The sequence below is a fragment of the Chiloscyllium plagiosum genome, chromosome 16, assembly GCF_004010195.1.
Source record: "Chiloscyllium plagiosum isolate BGI_BamShark_2017 chromosome 16, ASM401019v2, whole genome shotgun sequence".
Lineage (NCBI taxonomy): Eukaryota > Metazoa > Chordata > Chondrichthyes > Orectolobiformes > Hemiscylliidae > Chiloscyllium > Chiloscyllium plagiosum.
In genome coordinates, this window is record NC_057725.1 from 28601774 (window position 1) to 28621580 (window position 19807).

At 39.7% G+C, this 19807-nt stretch overlaps 1 protein-coding gene across 3 annotated transcripts in view; it reads right to left on the bottom strand.

The window, feature by feature from the left end:
* The window catches only part of far1 (fatty acyl CoA reductase 1), a 96260-nt gene that overhangs the window by 46519 nt on the left and 29934 nt on the right, over positions 1-19807 (bottom strand). For 2 of the 3 annotated variants that reach the window (XM_043705625.1, XM_043705623.1), the window contains exons 2-3: positions 7481-7726; positions 1230-1405 (exon numbers count right to left, since the gene is read on the bottom strand). In XM_043705625.1, the coding sequence (XP_043561560.1) occupies positions 1230-1405; positions 7481-7669 (365 nt within the window). In that variant the 5' untranslated portion in view covers positions 7670-7726. The remainder of the gene's footprint in view (positions 1-1229; positions 1406-7480; positions 7727-19807) is intronic. The other variant, XM_043705624.1, reaches the window with a different exon arrangement.

Here is a 19807-nt window from a genome sequence, read left to right on the forward strand (position 1 = left end):
TATTTAAAGGCACATATCTGTAAAATCACTCTTACTCTCTAAAGCCAGGTGCACAGGAAGTTTTACACAAGTATTGTTTTTATGAAAAAAAATAAAAAATATAAAAAATTTATCCAGAACTGCTGAGCACTTATAAAGTAACATTTCAATGGTAGATTTTCCAACCTAATAAGATTCTGAAAGTTGAGGAAGCAGAACATTTCCAAATTTTCCTCAATACGCTTAGTCTTTCATAAAGGCACTTTTCTACTAGATTCATGAAAAAAAAGGTACTTTTTTTTAAAAACAGTGCATTCACTACACAACAGCAAATGCACAAATAAATAGCTTAAAAACCAATGAATAACCAATTTGAGAATGTCTGCTTTAATATCAAATTAAACGTAGTCTTGCTCACTGTACATTTACAACCTTAGCTCTCAGAAGTCAATTCAATCCAACAAACCTAGGTGAGGAGGAAACAGAAAATTGAAATTGCATTACAGAAAAACTATGAATCATTTAGATTGACTGCTCTACTACACCGGGGCAGTTAGCTTCCAATGGGGAGGCAGGGGGCGGGGATGCGGTGGTGGCAGAAAACAGGCTAGCATGACTAAATCCTGTTAACTTCAAAAGATAGATTCACTGAGAGTGGTAACATTTCAAATTTTGGTGTTGCCATATACTGTATAATACTTAAGCATCTGGCATTGGAGACACTGCAATAATACAAGGTGCTTGAAAAGAACTCAGCTGCTCCATTTTCAGCCATTTAAAAATTTAATGGCTCATGTGAAACTTTCCCCATTTTATTGTGCATAAAATTAAATCTATGAAATATGCAATAATGTATAGCTAACAGTTCCAGCTACCCTAGTTCCATGTGCAATGCAGACAAGCAAGTCTCAAATATCACAGTGCCCTCTCAAACCCCCAACCTCTAAAGGCTGATGTACCAGGCAGCAAGCATTGGAAATACCACCATCTCCAAAATTCTCATTCAAATCACACACCATACTGACTTGGACAAACATCAGCCAATCCTTAATTGTCATCAGATCAAAATCCACTAACTCCCCTGAACATTATTGTGGGATCACCTACAGACTGCAGTGGCTCATCACCATTCCCTCAGGGAATAATTGAGGTTCAACAACAAGGTACACTAGCCTTGTTAGTAATGCCCACATCAGTGAATTAACACATTAAAAAAAGAACTTTGTTTTTTGAAAAATGGGAAAACCTACTTCAAGGTTTCATTGAAGCGTACAGTGGCTGCACAGTGAAAGACTACATTAATGCAGGAAGTCAGGAGTTCCTTGTCAGTCTGACTAAGCCCAAGCTCCGGCTGGGTCAATTCACTGCTCACTGCCACAACCTTCTCTTTGAAATCCGGTTGTTCATCTCGCAGTCTGTCAAAAAGCTACATGGGGAGAACAAACATGAAATTACAGAACTACATTAGACAGCTGGCAGAATAACTACAACTACCTCACCCATGCAGAAGCTAACATATTCAGTAATTAACAACATTTTACAGAACAACATCGTATTTATTCTCAATTCCAAAGATGCAGTTTGGAAAACACAACAGTAAAATTGCAATAAATCAATCTGCACAAGCCCATCCAGAAATCCTTGTTAAGCAGAGCTTTGAGGTAGCCAAGAAAGCTCCTATGTAAAATGATTTGCCTGCAAGTGCACTCGACATCAAAAAACACAGTGACCCAGTAAATGTGTGAAAAAAAATCTTTATTTTGTTTTAAAATATTCTACAAATAGCCTGACCTTGTACAGAAGAAAGCATTGAAAAACGTTGAGTTAGCTCTGGAAAAGAATGAAAACAGCTTAATCATAGAGTTGGTTGGTCTCACCTTACTCTTTATTCTCGGCATCTTGGAATTTAATGTGGCAGACGCAGTTGGAATTAGTGGCTTCCACCACCAGTTTCTATACCTTCTTCATCACGCGGATGGGCTTCTAGAACTACAGGACTGTACTCCTTTTTAATAATGGCCTTTATAAATACGAGATCAGCTGTCATTAGTAATTGGAGTTTCAGTTCCTAAACAGTTCCGATTCCATTGGTCGCGGTTGGGAAGCAAAAATGTTAGTGCTCTTGAAACCAGGATGTCAGGGGGGCCGTGGCAGTTGTCAGTTATACTTCCTTTTCTTTCTTTGATGAATTCCTTGTTTTACTTTTCACCATTAAACATTTTAAAAGCTATCTGATAAAAGATGATAAATAGTCTAGTTGCAATTGCATTAAAGATATCTCTTGGTGCATACGCGTTCAGAACGTCGGTGAAACCTTTTTGCAGCCAATCATCTGTCATGGCTGTCATAAATGCCATATTCTCACAGCTTACCAGGTAGATGACAATGAGATGGACTTCTTGTGGCCTAACCTCTTTAACCTCCACTTAACTTTGTCTCCAGCTGACAGCATTTTTAAATTTCTTACAAGTTTACCGCACTTGCAAGAGGTTGTACACTCTTTCACAGACAGATTTTGATGTCCGATGATGGTTTTGTCCTTGATTTCATGTTCTAGAGTGGTGTTAACTCCATCATGATCAGTTGCTGGGATAATTTGAAATACATGCACATGTTTGCCTAATCAGTCCAGAACACTGGTTAATCACCGACAGCCTTCTACTAAAACTTCCTATTGTGCTAGTGGGAATCAGAATTTGTCTCACCAAGATTTCATAGTGTTTACAGCCAAGGCAAACATTATTTCAGAAAGATGTTATGCGTTTTTAAAATGTTAACAAAACTTAACATTAGCTGTAGGAAAAGGAAATTAAAATTAAGGTACAAGCACATAAAAATCGGCTGGCGCAGTGAGTGCAGTCATGTTGGAATCAGAAGCTTGGGAGTCCCAATTAGCTCAAGATATTGGAGTACTTAGGTGCAATATTGCAGTATAGTACTGTGGATTTCATTACATGGTGGATACAACTGTTAACAGTAGAGATTTTGGACATCTATAAAAGATACTATACAAAGCAAGTTTAGTTTTCTCCAACAAATTAGGTTGCATGAAAATTCAAATAAAATCTTGGAAATCCCAAAGTCATGAAAAATGAAGAGTGCAAATGAAGAGCATAGTGGAATGTTTTTTATAAATGTGACTTAGACATTTGGGGAAGGAGGCCAAAATGGAATAGGTACTTCATAGAAAGATGGTGACTGACATAAATGAATAAAGTGCAGGTGGATAAAAGGATTCCAGGCTTTATAAATGAGCTTCACAGAGTGAAGCAGTAATGATAAATTTACGCAAGATAGTGTTCAGCTGTAACAAAAATGAGTAGTTGAGTTCCGTGCTCCTATGGGAGTTGAATGTCACGGAGAGAAGATATTGGCTGAAATAACAGGTTGAGAACATATCATTTTGAACAGAAAATTCATCTCCTAGAATGAAATCCACTGCAGCAGAGGATTGTAGAGCTACTTAGGGGTTTATAGCCCCAGAGCCCAACCCCCTTTCTAGAGCCTCAAAATACCCTTCCTTCAGCCCCATATTAGTTAATAGTCATCATTAGCACTGTACCTCTCAGCACCGGTGACCTGAGTTTGATTCCAGTCTTGGACCACTGTGTGTGGAGTTTGTACATTCTCCTTGTGTATGTGTGGACTTCCTCTAGGTGCTCCAGTTTCCTCCCACAGTCCAAAGATGTGCAGGCTCAGTGGATTGGCCATGTGAAATACAATGTTACAGGAATTGGGTGGAATGCTGTTTGGAAAGTCAGTGTAGACCTAATGGGCCAATTAGCCTGCTTCCACGTTAGAGATACCATGATTCAATTATCATTCTCATGAAATTCCCTGGCTAAGAACCTCTGACATTTCATTCACTCTTATGATCTGATCAGGATCAAAAATAATGCTGATATATACAATTTACTCTGGTTAAATCAAAAGCCAAGTACACAAACTTCAAATTTTGAAGAAATTCAGGACCAAAATCAACAAGTACTTTTAATAACCAAGAGGTTATTAAAATTTGGAATTATCTTTTCACAAAGCTAGGATCTCGTGGGACAACTGAAGCCTTCAAAGCTGAAATGACAGTTTATTTTAAATTAACTATAGTGACTGAAATAGGGAAATGGTTAAGTTGTAACTGTGGTGATCACCCATGATGTAATTGAATAATGGAATATGATTGAGAGGGTGAATTGCGTATTGTTGTTCCTAATTCTTCACATTATGTTTTTCCCTAATTTGTTCTTGGGACATGAGCATCACTGACTGAGCCAACACTTACTGCCCATAATTGCCCAAAGGACATGAAACTGTCAACAATATTGCTGGGGTTTGAAGTCACATGTAGGCAAGACCAGGAAGGATGACAGATTTCTTCCTCTTTAAAAAAAAAGTGAACCAATTGAAGTGATCGTAATCCCTCTGCCATTCAGCCCATCAAGACCACACCAGCCCTCTAAAGAGGAACCAACCAGATCCAGTCCCCTACAGTACCCCCGTAACCTAGCATTTGCCAATAGCTAATCCAACTAGCCATTACAGGGTTGCAATTAGTCTGCCTTTCTATCTGAGATTTTTAATGAATTCAAATTTCACCATCGGCCATGGTGAGATTCAAACCAATGCCCCCAAAACATTAGACTGGGGCTCTGCATTACTCGTCCAGTGAAATTACCATTACACCACCACCGTTCCTTATTTATTATATCTAAGCCCATTGAACAGAACTTTGGAAGTTTTCTACACACAAGTTGCAGGTGTCTTTTTTTTCAGAATTTGATGCTTTGGAAATTTATTAGCAAAAGTTACGGAACCATTAGTTCAATGAAGCCTAAGTATGACTGCACTTTTTTTTTAAGGCTGTGATGCAAATTAAAAATGGATTGATGATTAATTCAAGTGTGGAGCATGTGAATGAAAATTTAAAAAAAATATTTACTCTCAAACATATTAAAATTTATTGTGTTTAGCTAACATAGACTGAAGTCCTTTGAAAAGTTACTGTGCCTTGGAAACTGTGATTATATAACTGGAAATCATTTGACAATCTGGAGGCGTGTCAGAAGCAAAGACAAAAATCAACAAGACATAGACATTCCTGGTTTTCTTTCCAAGTTGAAAATACAAGGGTCAAGCATCCTTTGCAAAGAATAAGAGAATGAAAAAGCAGGTGGCATGGCAGCCAACTGGTAGTGAATCTCTTAGGACAAACGTCAATAATGTGACTCTAACTTAGCCTGAGATACTAACTGATCTGAAGTTCAGCCATTAACCTGGCGAGACCCTGAGTGCCTTGTTTAAGCACTTCAACTATAAGAATAAGAATCGAAGTACAAACATAGACAATATTGGAAAATTGAGGTCTGGCAGCATCTATGAAGAGAAAGAGAATGTTAGCGTTTCAAGTACAGTATGACACTTTTTTTGGAATAGAGTGGGTTCAAGTCCCATTCCAGCTGAGATTAGCTTGAGACTTGAGACTGATTAGCAAGGTTAGATCTCACGGAATACAGGGAGAACTAGCCATTTGGATACAGAACTGGCTGAAAGGTAGAAGACAGAGGGTGGTGGTGGAGGGTTGTTTTTCAGACTGGAAGCTTGTGACCAATGGAGTGCCACAAGGATCGGTGCTGGGTCCTCTACTTTTTGTCATTTACATAAATGATTTGAATGTGAGCATAAGAGGTACAGTTAGCAAGTTTGCAGATGATACCAAAATTGGAGGTGTAGAGGACAGTGAAGAGGGTTACCTCAGATTCCAACAAGATCTTGACCAGATGGGCCAATGGGCTGAGAAGTGGCAGATGCAGTTTAATTCAGATAACTGCGAGGTGCTGCATTTTGGGAAAGCAAATCTTAGCAAGACTTATACATTTAATGGCAAAGTCCTAGGGAGTGTTGCTGAACAAAGAGACCTTGGAGTACAGGTTCATTGCTCCTGGAAAGTGGAGTCGCAGGTAGACAGGATAGTGAAGGTGGTGTTTGGTATGCTTTCCTTTATTGGTTAGAGTATTGAGTACAGGAGTTGGGAGGTCATGTTGCAGCTGCACAAGACATTGGTTAGGCCACTGTCAGAATATTGCGTGCAATTCTGGTCTCCTTCCTATCCGAAAGGTGATATTGTGAAACTTGAAAGGGTTCACAAAAGATTTACAAGGATGTTGCCAGGGTCGGAAGATTTGAGCTATAGGGAGAGGTTAAACAGGCTGGGGCTGTTTTCCCTGGAGCATCGGACCGTATAGAGGTTTACAAAACCATGAGGGGCATGGATAGGGTAAATAGATAAAGTCTTTTCCCTGGGGTCGAGGTGTCCAGAACTAGATTAGATTACTTACAGTGTGGAAACAGGCCCTTCGGCCCAACAAGTCCACACCTGAACCCGGGTCTACAGGCGCTGTGAGGCAGCAGTGCTAACCACTGGGCCACCGTGCCGCCCACAACTAGAGGGCATAGGTTTAGGGTGAGAGGGGGAAGATATAAAAGAGACCTAAGGGGCAACTTTTTCACGCAGAGGGTAGTACGTGTATGGAATGAGCTGCCAGAGGAAGTGGTGGAGGCAGGTACAATTGCAACATTTAAGAGGCATTTGGATGGGCAGATGAATAGGAAGGGTTTGGAGGGATATGGGCCGGGTGCTGGCAATCTAAGTGGGACTAGATTGGGTTGGGATATCTGGTCGGCATGGATGGGTTGGACCGAAAGGTCTGTTTCCATGCTGTATATCTCTATGACTCTATGACTTGCCTCCTTGCATTGCCTTCCGAGAATGAGAAAGACAATTGCAAAAACTGTTCGGGGAAAAGGCTCAGGGTGAAGCAAGGTGGAATAAGGTAAGGACCTGTGTTCAGGCAGAGCACTCATACATTCCTGTATCAGCAATTAAGATTTATACTGAAGCTTTAACATAGCAAAACATCTCAAGGTCCTTCATAGAAGCATTATCAAACAAAAGCTGACAGAGTTATTCAGTTGTCTAGAAGCTTTCTCAAAGAGGCCGAGTTTAAGAAGTGTCTTAAAGAAGGATAGAGAGAGTTGCAGATATATAGGGAGGGAACTCCAGAGTTTAGCTGTCAAATAGCTGAATGCACAACCGCCAATTTTGGGATCAATTAAAACCAGCAGTGCACAAGGAGCATAATTGTGGTAATTCTGGAGATCTGGAGGGCTGGAAGAAATTGCATATATCAGGAGGGGTGAGGACAAGTAAGTTTGTAAAAAAGAATGAGTTATGCACTTAGAAAAATGATCACAGTTGATGCACAAGGGAGACTTGCACAAGAAAATAGTTGCTTGTTTTATTTACTTCATCATTAATTGGAGCTTTTCAAAAACTAGAAGAATACCTAAGCAAACATGTATACAATTAATGGAAAGTGAAGAAAGGCAAAGTACACTTCTTGATTTAGGTCCGTTGTGCAACCTCTTGGCTTTCCATCACCCACCCTACTTCAAAGACATGACTAAATAAAGCATCAATCTTGCTCTGAAATGCTTTTTATATTACCTTGCAGTTCAACATCTCTTGAACCCGTGCTTGAGGACTCTGGTCTGCTTTGGGTCTCACTAGAATATATGCAGCCTTGACTGCTGGACAAGAGCGCAGCAGCTTCTCAAGTAGCACTTTCCCCATGAAGCCAGTTGCTCCAGTGATAAGTACATTCTTGTCCTGATAGAACTCTGGTATAGACACCATGCTGTCGTACCAACGTGATCAATAAGATGTCAATTGGTCTTGAATGGAGAAATCTACCTGCCCGGAAAAGTGAGTAATTAAAGAAAACAAATTAAGTAGAAATATTAAATCATTTCTCAAATCAAGTTAACATTTTGACTCTCAACATATGGAATTTTTCAACAAACCAGACCAATTCTAAAGTCTCAGTTAGCAAAGCTGGACAAACAGTGCTTGCTGCATTCATAATGTTTCAGGCATCCTCAGCAAGATGCAAAACATTTCACCCTTTGTTAACTCTAGGGGAATAATTGCCCAGTGACCTGGAGTATCAGAAGGATGTCCAGAGCTCAGCTATTTCTGCCTGAAATAATTGAAAAGTTTAAAATGCTTCAATGGCAACTTTGAAACTAACAGGAATGTAAACGACTAACAATTATTTCACTTCAGCCAATACAACGGATTACCTGTTTTGTAATTTATGCATTTGAAGTGGTAAGGATTTTACTGAAGAGAAAATTCTGAATAACATACAAGATCTCTATACACACCAAAATATAACTGTTTTCAAGATCTGAGAAATGCTTGGAGTGGGGGGGGGGGGGGGGGGTTCCATTTATTGCCCATCCCGAGTTGCCTAGAGAATGGTGAGTTAACTATAAAGAAGTTAGTGCATGTACTAGCCCACTGCATATTCCAGCAATTTGTTTTGCTTCTAATGTCCAATATTGATGAGTGTTTGAATTTGATTTCACTTATTTATTTAAAAAAAAGTTTTGTAAAACAAGCCCAGTTGGCTATAAGTGCACTTCACTTTTATTAATAAATTTGCTCAGAATGCCGAATATTAACATATATTACTTTTATATCAGTTTACTTCACAAGCTTTCATCCATTTATCAGATGTTAAATGAATGACCACCTGGTCTCTGAAGAGGACAAAAAGGAACATGCATCACTAATCTGAAGAACAGCAGGAGAGTTCTACCTCATGTCATGGTTAATATTTAACTTTCAACCAACATCATCAGAACAGACAATTTGGCCAACATCATGTTCCATTTATAGAGTCATATAGCACATCATAACACAGCGAGAGATGCACAGCACCAAAACAGACCCTCTGTCCAACTTGTCCATGCCGACCAGATATCCTAAATTAACCTTGTCCCACTTGCCAGCACTTGTCCCATATCCCTCAAATTCCACCCTATTCATATACCCATCCAGATGCCTTTCAAATGTTCTAATTTACCAGCTTCCACCACTTCTTCTGGTTGCTCATTCCACACACGCAACACCCCTGCATGAAATAAACTGCTCCTTCGGTCCCTTTCAAATCTTTCCCCTCTAGTTCTAGACACCCACACCCAAGAGAAAAGACCTTGTCTATTTACCCTATCCATACCCATCATGATTTTATAAACCTCTACAAGGTCACCCCTCAGCCTCTAATGCTCCAGGAAAAACAGCCCCAGCCTATTCAGCCTCTCCCTGAAGCTCGAATCCTCCAACCATGGCAATATCCTTGTAAATCCTTTCTAAACCCTTTCAAGTTCCACAACATCTTTCCAATAGGAGGGAGACCAGAATTGCACACAATATTCCAAAAGTGGCCTAACCAATGTCCTGCATAGTTGCAACATGACCTCCGACTCCTATACTTGATGCTCTGACGAATAAAGGAAATCACATTAAATAAGTTCTTCACTATCCTATCTACCTGCAACTCTAATTTCTAGGAACTATAAACCTACATGCCAAGGTCTCTTTGTTCAGTAACACTCTCCAGAATCTTAACATTAAGTGTGCAAGTCCTGCCCTGATCTGCCTTTCCAAAATGCAGCACCTCACATTTATCCAAATTAAACTTCATTTGCCCCTCCTCAGCCCATTGGTCCATCTGATCAAGATCCTGTTGTACTCTGAGGTAATCTTCTTCACTGTCAACTACACCTCCAATTTTGGTGTCATCTGCAAACTTACCAACTATACTTCCTATGTTCACATCCAAATCATTTACATAAACCATGAAAAGCAGTGGACCCAGCACTGATCCTTATGGCACAGCACTGTTCACAAGCCTTCAGTCTGAAAAGCAACTCTCCACCACCACCCTCTGTCTTCTACCTTTGAGCCTGTTCAGGGTATTCCTGCATTCCATGTGATCTAACCTTGTTAACCAATCTACCATGAGGAACCTTGTTGAATGGCTTACTGAAGTCCATAAAGATCACGTCGACCGCTCTGCCCTCATTAATCCTCTTCGTTGCTACTTCAAAAAAATTCAGTCAAGTAGTGAGACATGATTTCCATTGCAGAAAGCCACGTTGGCTATCCCTAATCAGTCCTTGCCTTTCCAAATACATGTAACCTCTGTCCCTCAGGATTTCCTCCAACAACTTGCCCACCATCATTGTCAGGCTCACCGGTCTATAGTTTCCGGTTAGCCAACGTCACCACATTAGCCAACCTCTAATCTTCCGACAGCTTGCCTGTGACTGTCAATGATACAAATATCTAAGCAAGGGGCCCACCAATCACTTCCCTAGCTTCCCACAGACTTCTATGGTACACCTGATCAGGACCTGGGGATTTACCCACCGTTATGCATTTTAAGACATCCAGCACCTCCTCTGCTGTAACAAGGACATTTTTCAGCCCTTGCTGTATGTAGCTGGTTGCAACATTTACTCGAGTATAACAATGAATGCATTTCAAGAACACGTTTTTGGATTTGGAAATTGTGGTTTTAAAAGGCATTAAATAACTATTTTTTCCTTTTCTTTGTTTCTTGAAAGCTTATCTCTCAAGTCAGAATGGCACTGTCTTAGGTTCCCTCTGGGCTGGACAGGAAGAAACATGTCCCCTTGGTGAAAGGATCAGTGAACATGAGCATAGATTTAAGGCAAGGGACAGAAGGTTTACAGGGGATGTGAGGAAAATCCTTTCACCCAGAGGGTGGTGGAATTCTGGAACAGACTGCCTGGAAGACCGTTGAGGCAAACCCCTTCATAACACTGAATAAGTACTTAGATGCATACTTTCAATGCCAAGGCATACAGGGATATGGGCCAAATACTGTAAAAAAGGACTTGAATAGTCAAGTGGTTGGTTCTGATTGATACAGGGCTACAGACCTCGACGACTATGGCCCATTTTCAGTTCCTCATGCCTTCAAAAGGTATCATTTCACCACTCAAACAAAACTGCAGTATCCTCTTGATACCTCAGCCCATATTAAACCTATACCTCCAAACCCAATTAAGTACTGGTCAATGATACTTACTGTTTGTGGGATCTTAGTGTACAACTGTCAGAAGTTTTCTTATAGAGGTGGCTGTAGTTCAAATACATAACTGATTGACCATGAAGCAAGACAGGTCAATGCTGAAAAAAATCCAATCCTTCCCAGTAAATATAAAGCTGAGGATAATAATAGGGTCTTTATAAATGTTTGATAAGACAGATATAGAGATGACATTACTACTTTTGAAGGAATACAAAATTATAAAGATTTATCATAATTACTGAAGAATCCATGAAAACAAAATTCAGGGAAAACTTCTCTACCTAGAGAGTGGTGATAATGTCGAACTCACAATCACATGAGTAGTTGAAAAGTGAATAATACCCAAGCATTTCAAGAACATTTAGAGAATTTTGCCAGAGGAAGTGCTGAATGCATGTACAGTTACAATATTTATAAGACATTAGGGTAAGTACATAAATAGGAAAGCTTGGAGGCATATGGCATATGGAGCTAAGTGGAACTGGTTTGGTTTAGGAACATGGTCAACGTGGACTAGTTGGACTGAAGGGTGTATTCCTTGCTGTATGACTATGACTCTAAACACAGGAAGAAAGGAAAAGAAGTATATGAGATGGCTTGTGCGGAACAGAAATGCAAGCATAGACAAAATAGGTGAATGATTGATTTCTGTGCTGCAAATTATGCAATGATGTAAGTCCATGTAAAAATATTCTCCCAAAACATAAAACAAAGAATTGCAGATGTTGGGACCAAAAAAAAATTGCCAGATAAACTAAGTAGGACTGGCAACATCTGTGGAGAGTTGGCAGAGTTAATGTTTAGAGTTCAATAACCCTTCTTCAGCAGTTTCACTGGTCCCGAAACTTTAAAGTTGGCCAGTATGGTCAATTCTAAGACTTATACACTCACTCTTTGCCAATACAAATAAAATGTAGACAAATGACAATATCAAATGTGGAACTGTTCACAGCAAATCTAGCAACACATTGTAAATGACAGGACTATTATACTGCAACGTACAAATTATCATTTAATTTTAAGATATAGTTGTGCTCAAGCTGGTCAGTTCCTTTGGGCCATAAAATCTCATTGTGGTAATCAGCAAGGTCGCAAAGTTAATTCGAGATTAATTATTGCTGAAAGTTTACATATTGAGAGTTGTCAATGAAACCTTAAATTTCTATCTAGAACTTTGCATTTTTTTTCATTTGTACAGCCTGAAGTATATTGTATTAAAATTTGCACAATGCTATCAGACAGGCAGAGGGTAATGAAATGCTTCCGGATTGTTAGGTTATTAAGTGCAAATTTGAATACATTACTCAAAAACAAGGCACTAAAATGTCTGACATGTTAATTACTAATGTAAAATGAAACAAAGGCCCATTATGCCAACACTTTCAAATTCAGTGAAATAATAGAGGTAGTTTAGAATTTAACTGGCGATCAAGAACTGAAAAACAGGAAGAGCATAATTACAATAAATTTATGTAACAATAAGCATACTGTTAATCAGTTTACGGGAAGAGAAGGACAACAATGTAATAAAGCACTCAATGGCATAAGAGTAAGTATTCTGATAAATCAAAGATGCTGGAATAACTAAGAGCAGAGCAAACTGCATGTCATTCCTAATATATATTGTGGCAGATCTCATTGCAATCCAGAGCAAATTACAACGACAGATTCTTCAAATACAAACAGTAACAGAATATGTTGTTGGAGCAATTATCATTTCATCAGGGACATTGCACGTACGTCAAGCTGTGAATATTAAGATTAAATATGAACATAGCCAAACAAAGCCTGGGAGAGGGATGAGGGTATAAAGTTTGCTACAAATTGTAGTTTAACTTAGGTATTGATGAACCGTAGATATCTGAAAGTGGTGTTAACTGCAACCAAACCTACAGCATTGAAGATAAATAACCCCTCGGCCTGCACCCCTCCCCAAAATGCATACATATCCATAATTTGCTTCCAAAATGGAATTACATGAAGAAAAGTAGAAGTGAATAAATTAGGATCAGATGTCACGGAGTCAGTATGCACATGAAAAGGATAAAGGGCAATGATAGAACCAGTGACTGACCATGCAAAGCTGGACACGTTCTCATTACCTCTTCCTTCTTCAATCTCAAATTTAGCAATACATACGATGGACAAATACAAACCAGCCAATCACAGCCATACCAGAGGTTCTCAGTCTGTGTACCACTAGTGGTCTGTAGGCTGGTCCAAAATACAAGACAAAATACAATGCCAAAGTCGAAGAGAACAGCCTAAAGCACTCATTCACTACTTGTGAGGCATCGCACAGCCAGACTAGTTCACAAACTGTGGCATGAGTTGTCGCAAGTAGTAGCAACAACAACCTAGAGCAAGCAAGATTTATGATACTGTTGGACTGAGAACATACAACAGAACAATCACATTTTCAAAACTGGAGGCTGGAAACAACGGAAATCTGAGAAATTTGGAACAGGACATCAGGCCACTGGTCTCTCATCAAAAGCAACACCGATTTTCCCATCAATAAAGCACAAAGTAAGACATTGTTAGCTTTTAAGGGGCAGTTATCTCAGGAGTTCTTCAGGGCAGGGTCTACGGTCCAAAATTCTATAATTGCTTCACCGATGACCTTCCCACCATAAAACCAAAGTGAAGATTCTCAGTGATTTGAATTGTCTTCAGTTCTATTGGCAGCCCATATCCACCTGTCTCAGGATGGTAAGTGAAAGTAGCAGTCATGTCACACAAGTACAAAGCAAGAGCCATTAGACTATCTAACTACCTCAACCTTAATAATCAGACAGATTATCATGGCAAATTCCTCACAAACATCCTTAGGGTTCGTCATTAACCAGAAACTTAACTCTTTCCTCATTCCTGAAGACGGGCTTATGCCCGAAACGTCGATTCTCCTGTACCTTGGATGATGCCTGACCTGCTGCGCTTTTCCAGCAACACATTTTTCAGCTCTGATCTCCAGCATCTGCAGTCCTCACTTTCTCCAACTTCAAGAATAGCCAAAGTTTTCAATCATCCACAATAAAGCAGTGGCAGTGTCCACCATCCAGAAATGCACTGGAGCAACATGTCAATGCTCCTCCAACAGCACCTCTCAAACCCACTTCTGCCTGCCAGAAGACAAGGGAACACTATTAGAAGTCATATAATCTTGACTTGGGGATATATCGCTGTGCTTCAATAACTACAACCAACAGAAAATTTTAATTTACCAATCACCAACTGACTGCATAAGCTTCTTCCGTCATTTAAAACTTATTCTGAAGCTGGTGCTCAATTCAAAATAAAGTATTTGAATACTCTTACAATATCCTAAATCAGATTGGCAAATATTTAACTTCAGCAGTCTTCTACCTACCAGAGGCTGTGCTAATGATCAATATGTTTGATAGTTTAAGAGAATTACAATTTCAGAAACAAGACATTACATTTGCACTACCAAACCTTCAAAAATAGTCGGTTCTGTGATATTGTTATGCTTCCAGAACAGAACAACAATTTCACACCATAACCTGGTTGCGGAAGTGCTTTTTATGTAGACAAAGTTTGAGAGACAGATACTAAGAGAAAACAGCTAATAGATCCTACAGTTTTGAGCAAACATCATTAAGCTTTAGTCTAAAAAGTTTGAAGATGAACCCTGATATCTAGAATTAGCGAGGTAAATATAAGACACAGAAACTGGGATCAAACACCTCCAAGATTTCTCCTGAATCCTAACAGCTGAGAGCCTGCTACAGCAGCAGGTTTCTCCCTGTCTCTACATACCTGATGAATGACGGACCCAAGGTAATAACCTTCGCTTCTGACTACCTCTGTTCAACTTCCAAAAATCCGGATACTTTGAACAGTTCTGAGTGAACTATCAAAAACCTCACAATAAGCTCTGCCCATGATCCAAGGCAATATTGAACGCAACTAATATTTTGAAACATAGCAATCCCTTGAAACTGTCTATTTGCTGAATATTACAACTTTCACAAGTTGCTGGCTTGTACAATTAAAAAATAAGTACCAAAAAATGTCATTTCATTGCTGGATAGAAGAGCGTTTTAGGACACATTTAAATTGATCTTGTATAAAACACAAATATTTTTCAAAATGGTATGATAAGGAAATCTTGGTCTTTTCGTAATTAACTGACCTTGTACTTGCTTTACAAAAAGAAAATGGCATAAAGATACAGCAAACAAACAGAAAGCCAAATAATATGTTCGCTTTTATTGCAAGGAACTGAAGTACAAGAGTAAATAAATCTTACCACAATTATACAGGAACTTAGAGAGACCATACTTGGTGCACTATCTACAGTTTCGGTCTCTAACTGAAATTTACCTTAGATGGATACATGAAACTAATGGATTGATCCTTGGTATTAAGGGAATGTTTTTGGAAGTTGAGTTTTTGGTATAGGCCTGTCTTCCCAAATTAAGAAAGCATGAAAAGCAATCTTACAAAAACATGTAAAACTCTTTAGGGATTTCACAAGACATGTGCGAGGAAGATGTTTCTTCTGGTTGGAGAGGGACAGTGACTCAGGATAAGGAGTCAGCCATTGAGAACTATGATGGGGATAACTTTGTTCTAGGGATTTGAATCTTTTGTATTTACTACTCTATGGAGTTCTGGATAATTAATCAGCGAATATAATCAAGATAGAGATGGATAAAAGGTTAGGAGGTGATAGAAAAGTAGAATGTATGTTCAAAGAGCTTTTGAAAGTTTTAAATATTGATACTCACAGAAACTTCGATCACTTGTACAAGGAAAACAGAAGGTTAGCATGCAGGTATGGGAGGTAACTGGCAAAGTAAACCGCATGTTAGCCTTTATTGTAAAGGAATTAGAAAACAAGAACAAGAGTCACGGTGGCAGAGTGGTTAGCACTGTTGCCTTGCAGTGCCAGGGACCTGAGTGCCAGTTCAGCCTTGGATGTCTGTGTGGAATTTGCATGTTCTCCACATGTTTGTGTTGGTTTCTCCCAGGTACTCCAGTTTCCTCCCATAGTCCAAAGATGTGTACTTTAGGTGGATTTGTCATGCTAAAATTGCCCTGTGGTGTCCTGTCCAAGGACATGCATGTTAGGTAAATTAACCACAATAAATACGGAATCACAGTGATAGGATTGGGTGGGTTGCTCTTTGATGGATTGGTGCGAACGCAGGTCGACCAAATGACCTATTTCCACACTGTAGGCATTCTATTCTATGAAGAATAAAACTGTAACTGTACAATGATGTGGAGATGCTGGTGCTGGACTGGGGTGTACAAAGTTAAAAATCACACAACAGCAGGTTATAGTCCTGCTGTTGGACTATAACCTGGTGTTGTGATTTTTAACTTTGTAACTGTACAAGGCTTTATTGAGACCACACTTGGAATACCGTGTGCATACAGACAGTAAACAAGTCTGAGATTGTTTCCTATAATGAGAGGCTGAGTTAACTGGGCTTTTAAACACTGGAGTTCAAAAAACAAAAAGGTGATCTGACTGAAACATAAACAAAAAGTTGTTCCTCAGCTTTCGTAATGATTTCAAACTATCCATTAACAGGTTAAGCATTCCCACTGTCTCAGTAGCCCTTCAACAGACATTGAAATGGGAGAAAGCTTCAAGAGATTTCACTGTGAACATGCAGAGGTAAATTCCAGGCATTAGAAGGAGTGCACAGACCTCCAAACAACCTAGCTACCGAACCCTTCACGAACCATCTGCACCATGACAGGATCTGCAGATCATACGTTGGTGTGCTCAGCCAATTCAGAACCCATCAAACCAGAAGGAATGCAAGTTATCCTCGAAATTGAAGTCTAAACCATAGGTGCCCAGCTTCACACAAAAGAGGCAACATTTAGAACTATGATAAAAATAAATTTCTTTGCTCAGAGGGATGTGAATCTTTAGAAATGTCTATCCAGAGTGCCGGGAATGCTTCCCTATTGAGTATATCTAAAAGTGAGATGAACAAATGTTTGACCTCTTAGGGGGTAAATAGGAAATTGGAGTTGAGGTAGATCAAACATGATCATACTGAATCTCAGAGCACTCAAGGGTCAAATGGGCTACACTTGGTCCTATGCCTTATATTCACATAAACTGCAAAATGGATAAAATTCTTTGCCAATATTTTTTATACCTTTAGAAGAGTGACAAGAGTGAACAAATCCTATAAACATAATTGCAGAGCTGGATGTATACCTTTGATCTGCTGAATCAATGCATGGCGCAGACTGCTTATCATGTGGATCAGCAAGTTTTACAGATTTTAAGTACTGTTCAGTAATTGGCAGACACCAGCAAGTGATTCCACATTGCTGATTGCTGATTTCAGAGAACTGCCAAGGCTGTAGCGATCTATAGCCTGCAATGCCGGGTGCAGTTTCAGTATACAAAGTATACCACATCCATGGCATCATTATTCATGAGTGATCCAAGGTCTTGACAGGTGCTCAACCACACGTGGCTTCATAAACATTCGAACACAGGGATCACGAAATAGCAGAGGGTCCGTCATCTTCCAGGCAAGTGGAGGACCAATATCCATGCAACTATATTCACTAAGGTTGGTTAGTTCATTGTTCAGTGAAGAGTTTAGGAAGGCATGCCAGGAGCAGCACCCGGCACACCTAAAAATAAAAGGTATCAATTTAATGGTAAGGTCCTAGGGAGTGTTGTTGAACAAATAGACCTTGGAGTGCAAGTTCATAGCTCCTTGAAAGTGGAGTCGCAGGTAGATAGGATAGTGAAGAAGGCATTTGGTATGCTTTCTTTTATTGGTCAGAGTATTGAGTACAGGAGTTGGGAGGTCATGTTGCGGCTGTACAGGACATTGGTTAGGCCACTGTTGGAATATTGCGTACAATTCTGGTCTCCTTCCTATTGGAAAGATGTTGTGAAACTTGAAAGGGTTCAGAAAAGATTTACAAGGATGTTGCCAGGGTTGAAGGATCTGAGCTATAGAGAGAGTCTGAAAAGGCTGGGGCTGTTTGCCTTGGAGCGTTGGAGGCTGAGGGATGACCTTATAGAGGTTTACAAAATTATGAGGGGCATGGATAGGGTAAATAGACAAAGTCTTTTCCCTGGGTTGGAGTGTTCAGAACTAGAGGGCATAGGTTTAAGGTGAGAGGGGAAAGATATAAAAAGAGACCCAAATGGCAACTTTTTCACACAGAGGGTGGTACGTGTATGGAAAGAGCTGCCAAAAGAAGTGGTGGAGGCTGGTACAATTGCAACATTTAAAAGGCATTTGGATGGATATATGAATAGGAAGGGTTTGGAGGGATATGGGTCAGGTGCCGGCAGGTGGGACTAGGTTGGGTTGGGATATCTGGTCGGCATGGACAGGTTGGACCGAAGGGTCTGTTTCCATGCTGTACACCTCAAATGACTCCATGACTCTGGTCCACGCCGGCCATGTTTCCAAACTAAACTTGCCTGCGTTTGGCCCATATCCCTCCAAACCTTCCATATTCATGTATTTATCCAAATGTCTTTTAAAATGTATAACTGTACTTGCATCCACCACTTCCCTGACAGCTCATTCCACACACAAATCACTGTGTGTAAAAAAAAAGTTGCCCCAAATGTCCTTTTTAAAATTTTCTCCTCTCACCTTAAAAATACGGCCACTCGTTTTGAACTTCCCAATCCTGGGGAAAAGGTCCTTGCTATTCACCTTATCTAGGTTCCCCATGATTTTATAAACCTCTATAAAGGTTAACCCTCAATCTTCTATGTTGAAGTGAGAAAAAAAAGTCCCAGCCTATTTTTATACCCAAACCCTCCCGTCCTGGCAACAGCCTGGTAAATCTTTTTGAACCCTCTCCAATTTAATAATATCCTTCCTAAAACAATGCTATAGTAGCAATGTTGTATGTTATCTACATGATGCACTGTGGAAGTTTGCCAAAGATCCTAGATAGCACCTTCCAAACCCATGACCAGTTCTATCTAGAAGTACAAGACCAGCGGATATATGCTAACACCACCATCTGCAAGTTCCCCTCCAAGCAACTTCATCGTGAATTGGAATTACATCACCACTCCTCACTGTCATTGTATCAAAAGCATGAATTCCTTCCCCAACAGCATTGTGAGACCACCTACTACACTTGGACTGCAGTGATTCAAAGAGACATCTTAATATCGCCTTCTCAAGGCAAACCAGGGACAGGCACTAAATGCTGGTCAGCCAGTGGCACCCATGTCGCACAGTGGATAAAAATAATTATAAGCAGCATGCTAGGCTATGAGCCTTCCCAGTTCAAACAGCTCACATGATAAACTAATCAATTTCTGAACAAGGGTCATTGGACTCAAAACAGATAACGCCAGACCTGCTGAGTTTGCCCAGCTACTTGTTTTTATATATTGTCATGCAAAATGCCCCAAACTAAATCTTTCACCTGTATCAACAACCTGTTCATTCATTTTTTTCAAGGCAGGATGGCTAACTAATAAATATTTTTAGCTTTACAGCTAATATCCGACCAAAGATTCAATCATTCAAAATATTTATCTGCCTTGACAAAAAGCATTAGGCATTTAATTATCAGAAGTAGTAGCATCTACAGTCAACTGCCACTTCTCCAACTTTTTACCTGTTCAATTGTCACTCCACGTTAAGCCTTGGAATTTCTCAGTCACACAGATTCACTGTACAACTAATTAAAATGGAACCAATAATTGTTCACATTCAACTATAATATGCAGCAAATTTACACCAAGTTTCAATGTATCCACATTAGTCACCAGCCATTTTGTTGAAAGCAGTGGATCAGTTGTGCAAGATAACTGATTTTTGATCTATTTAACAGATCAACATTGAAACTGGAGAACACCATTTAACTCCACA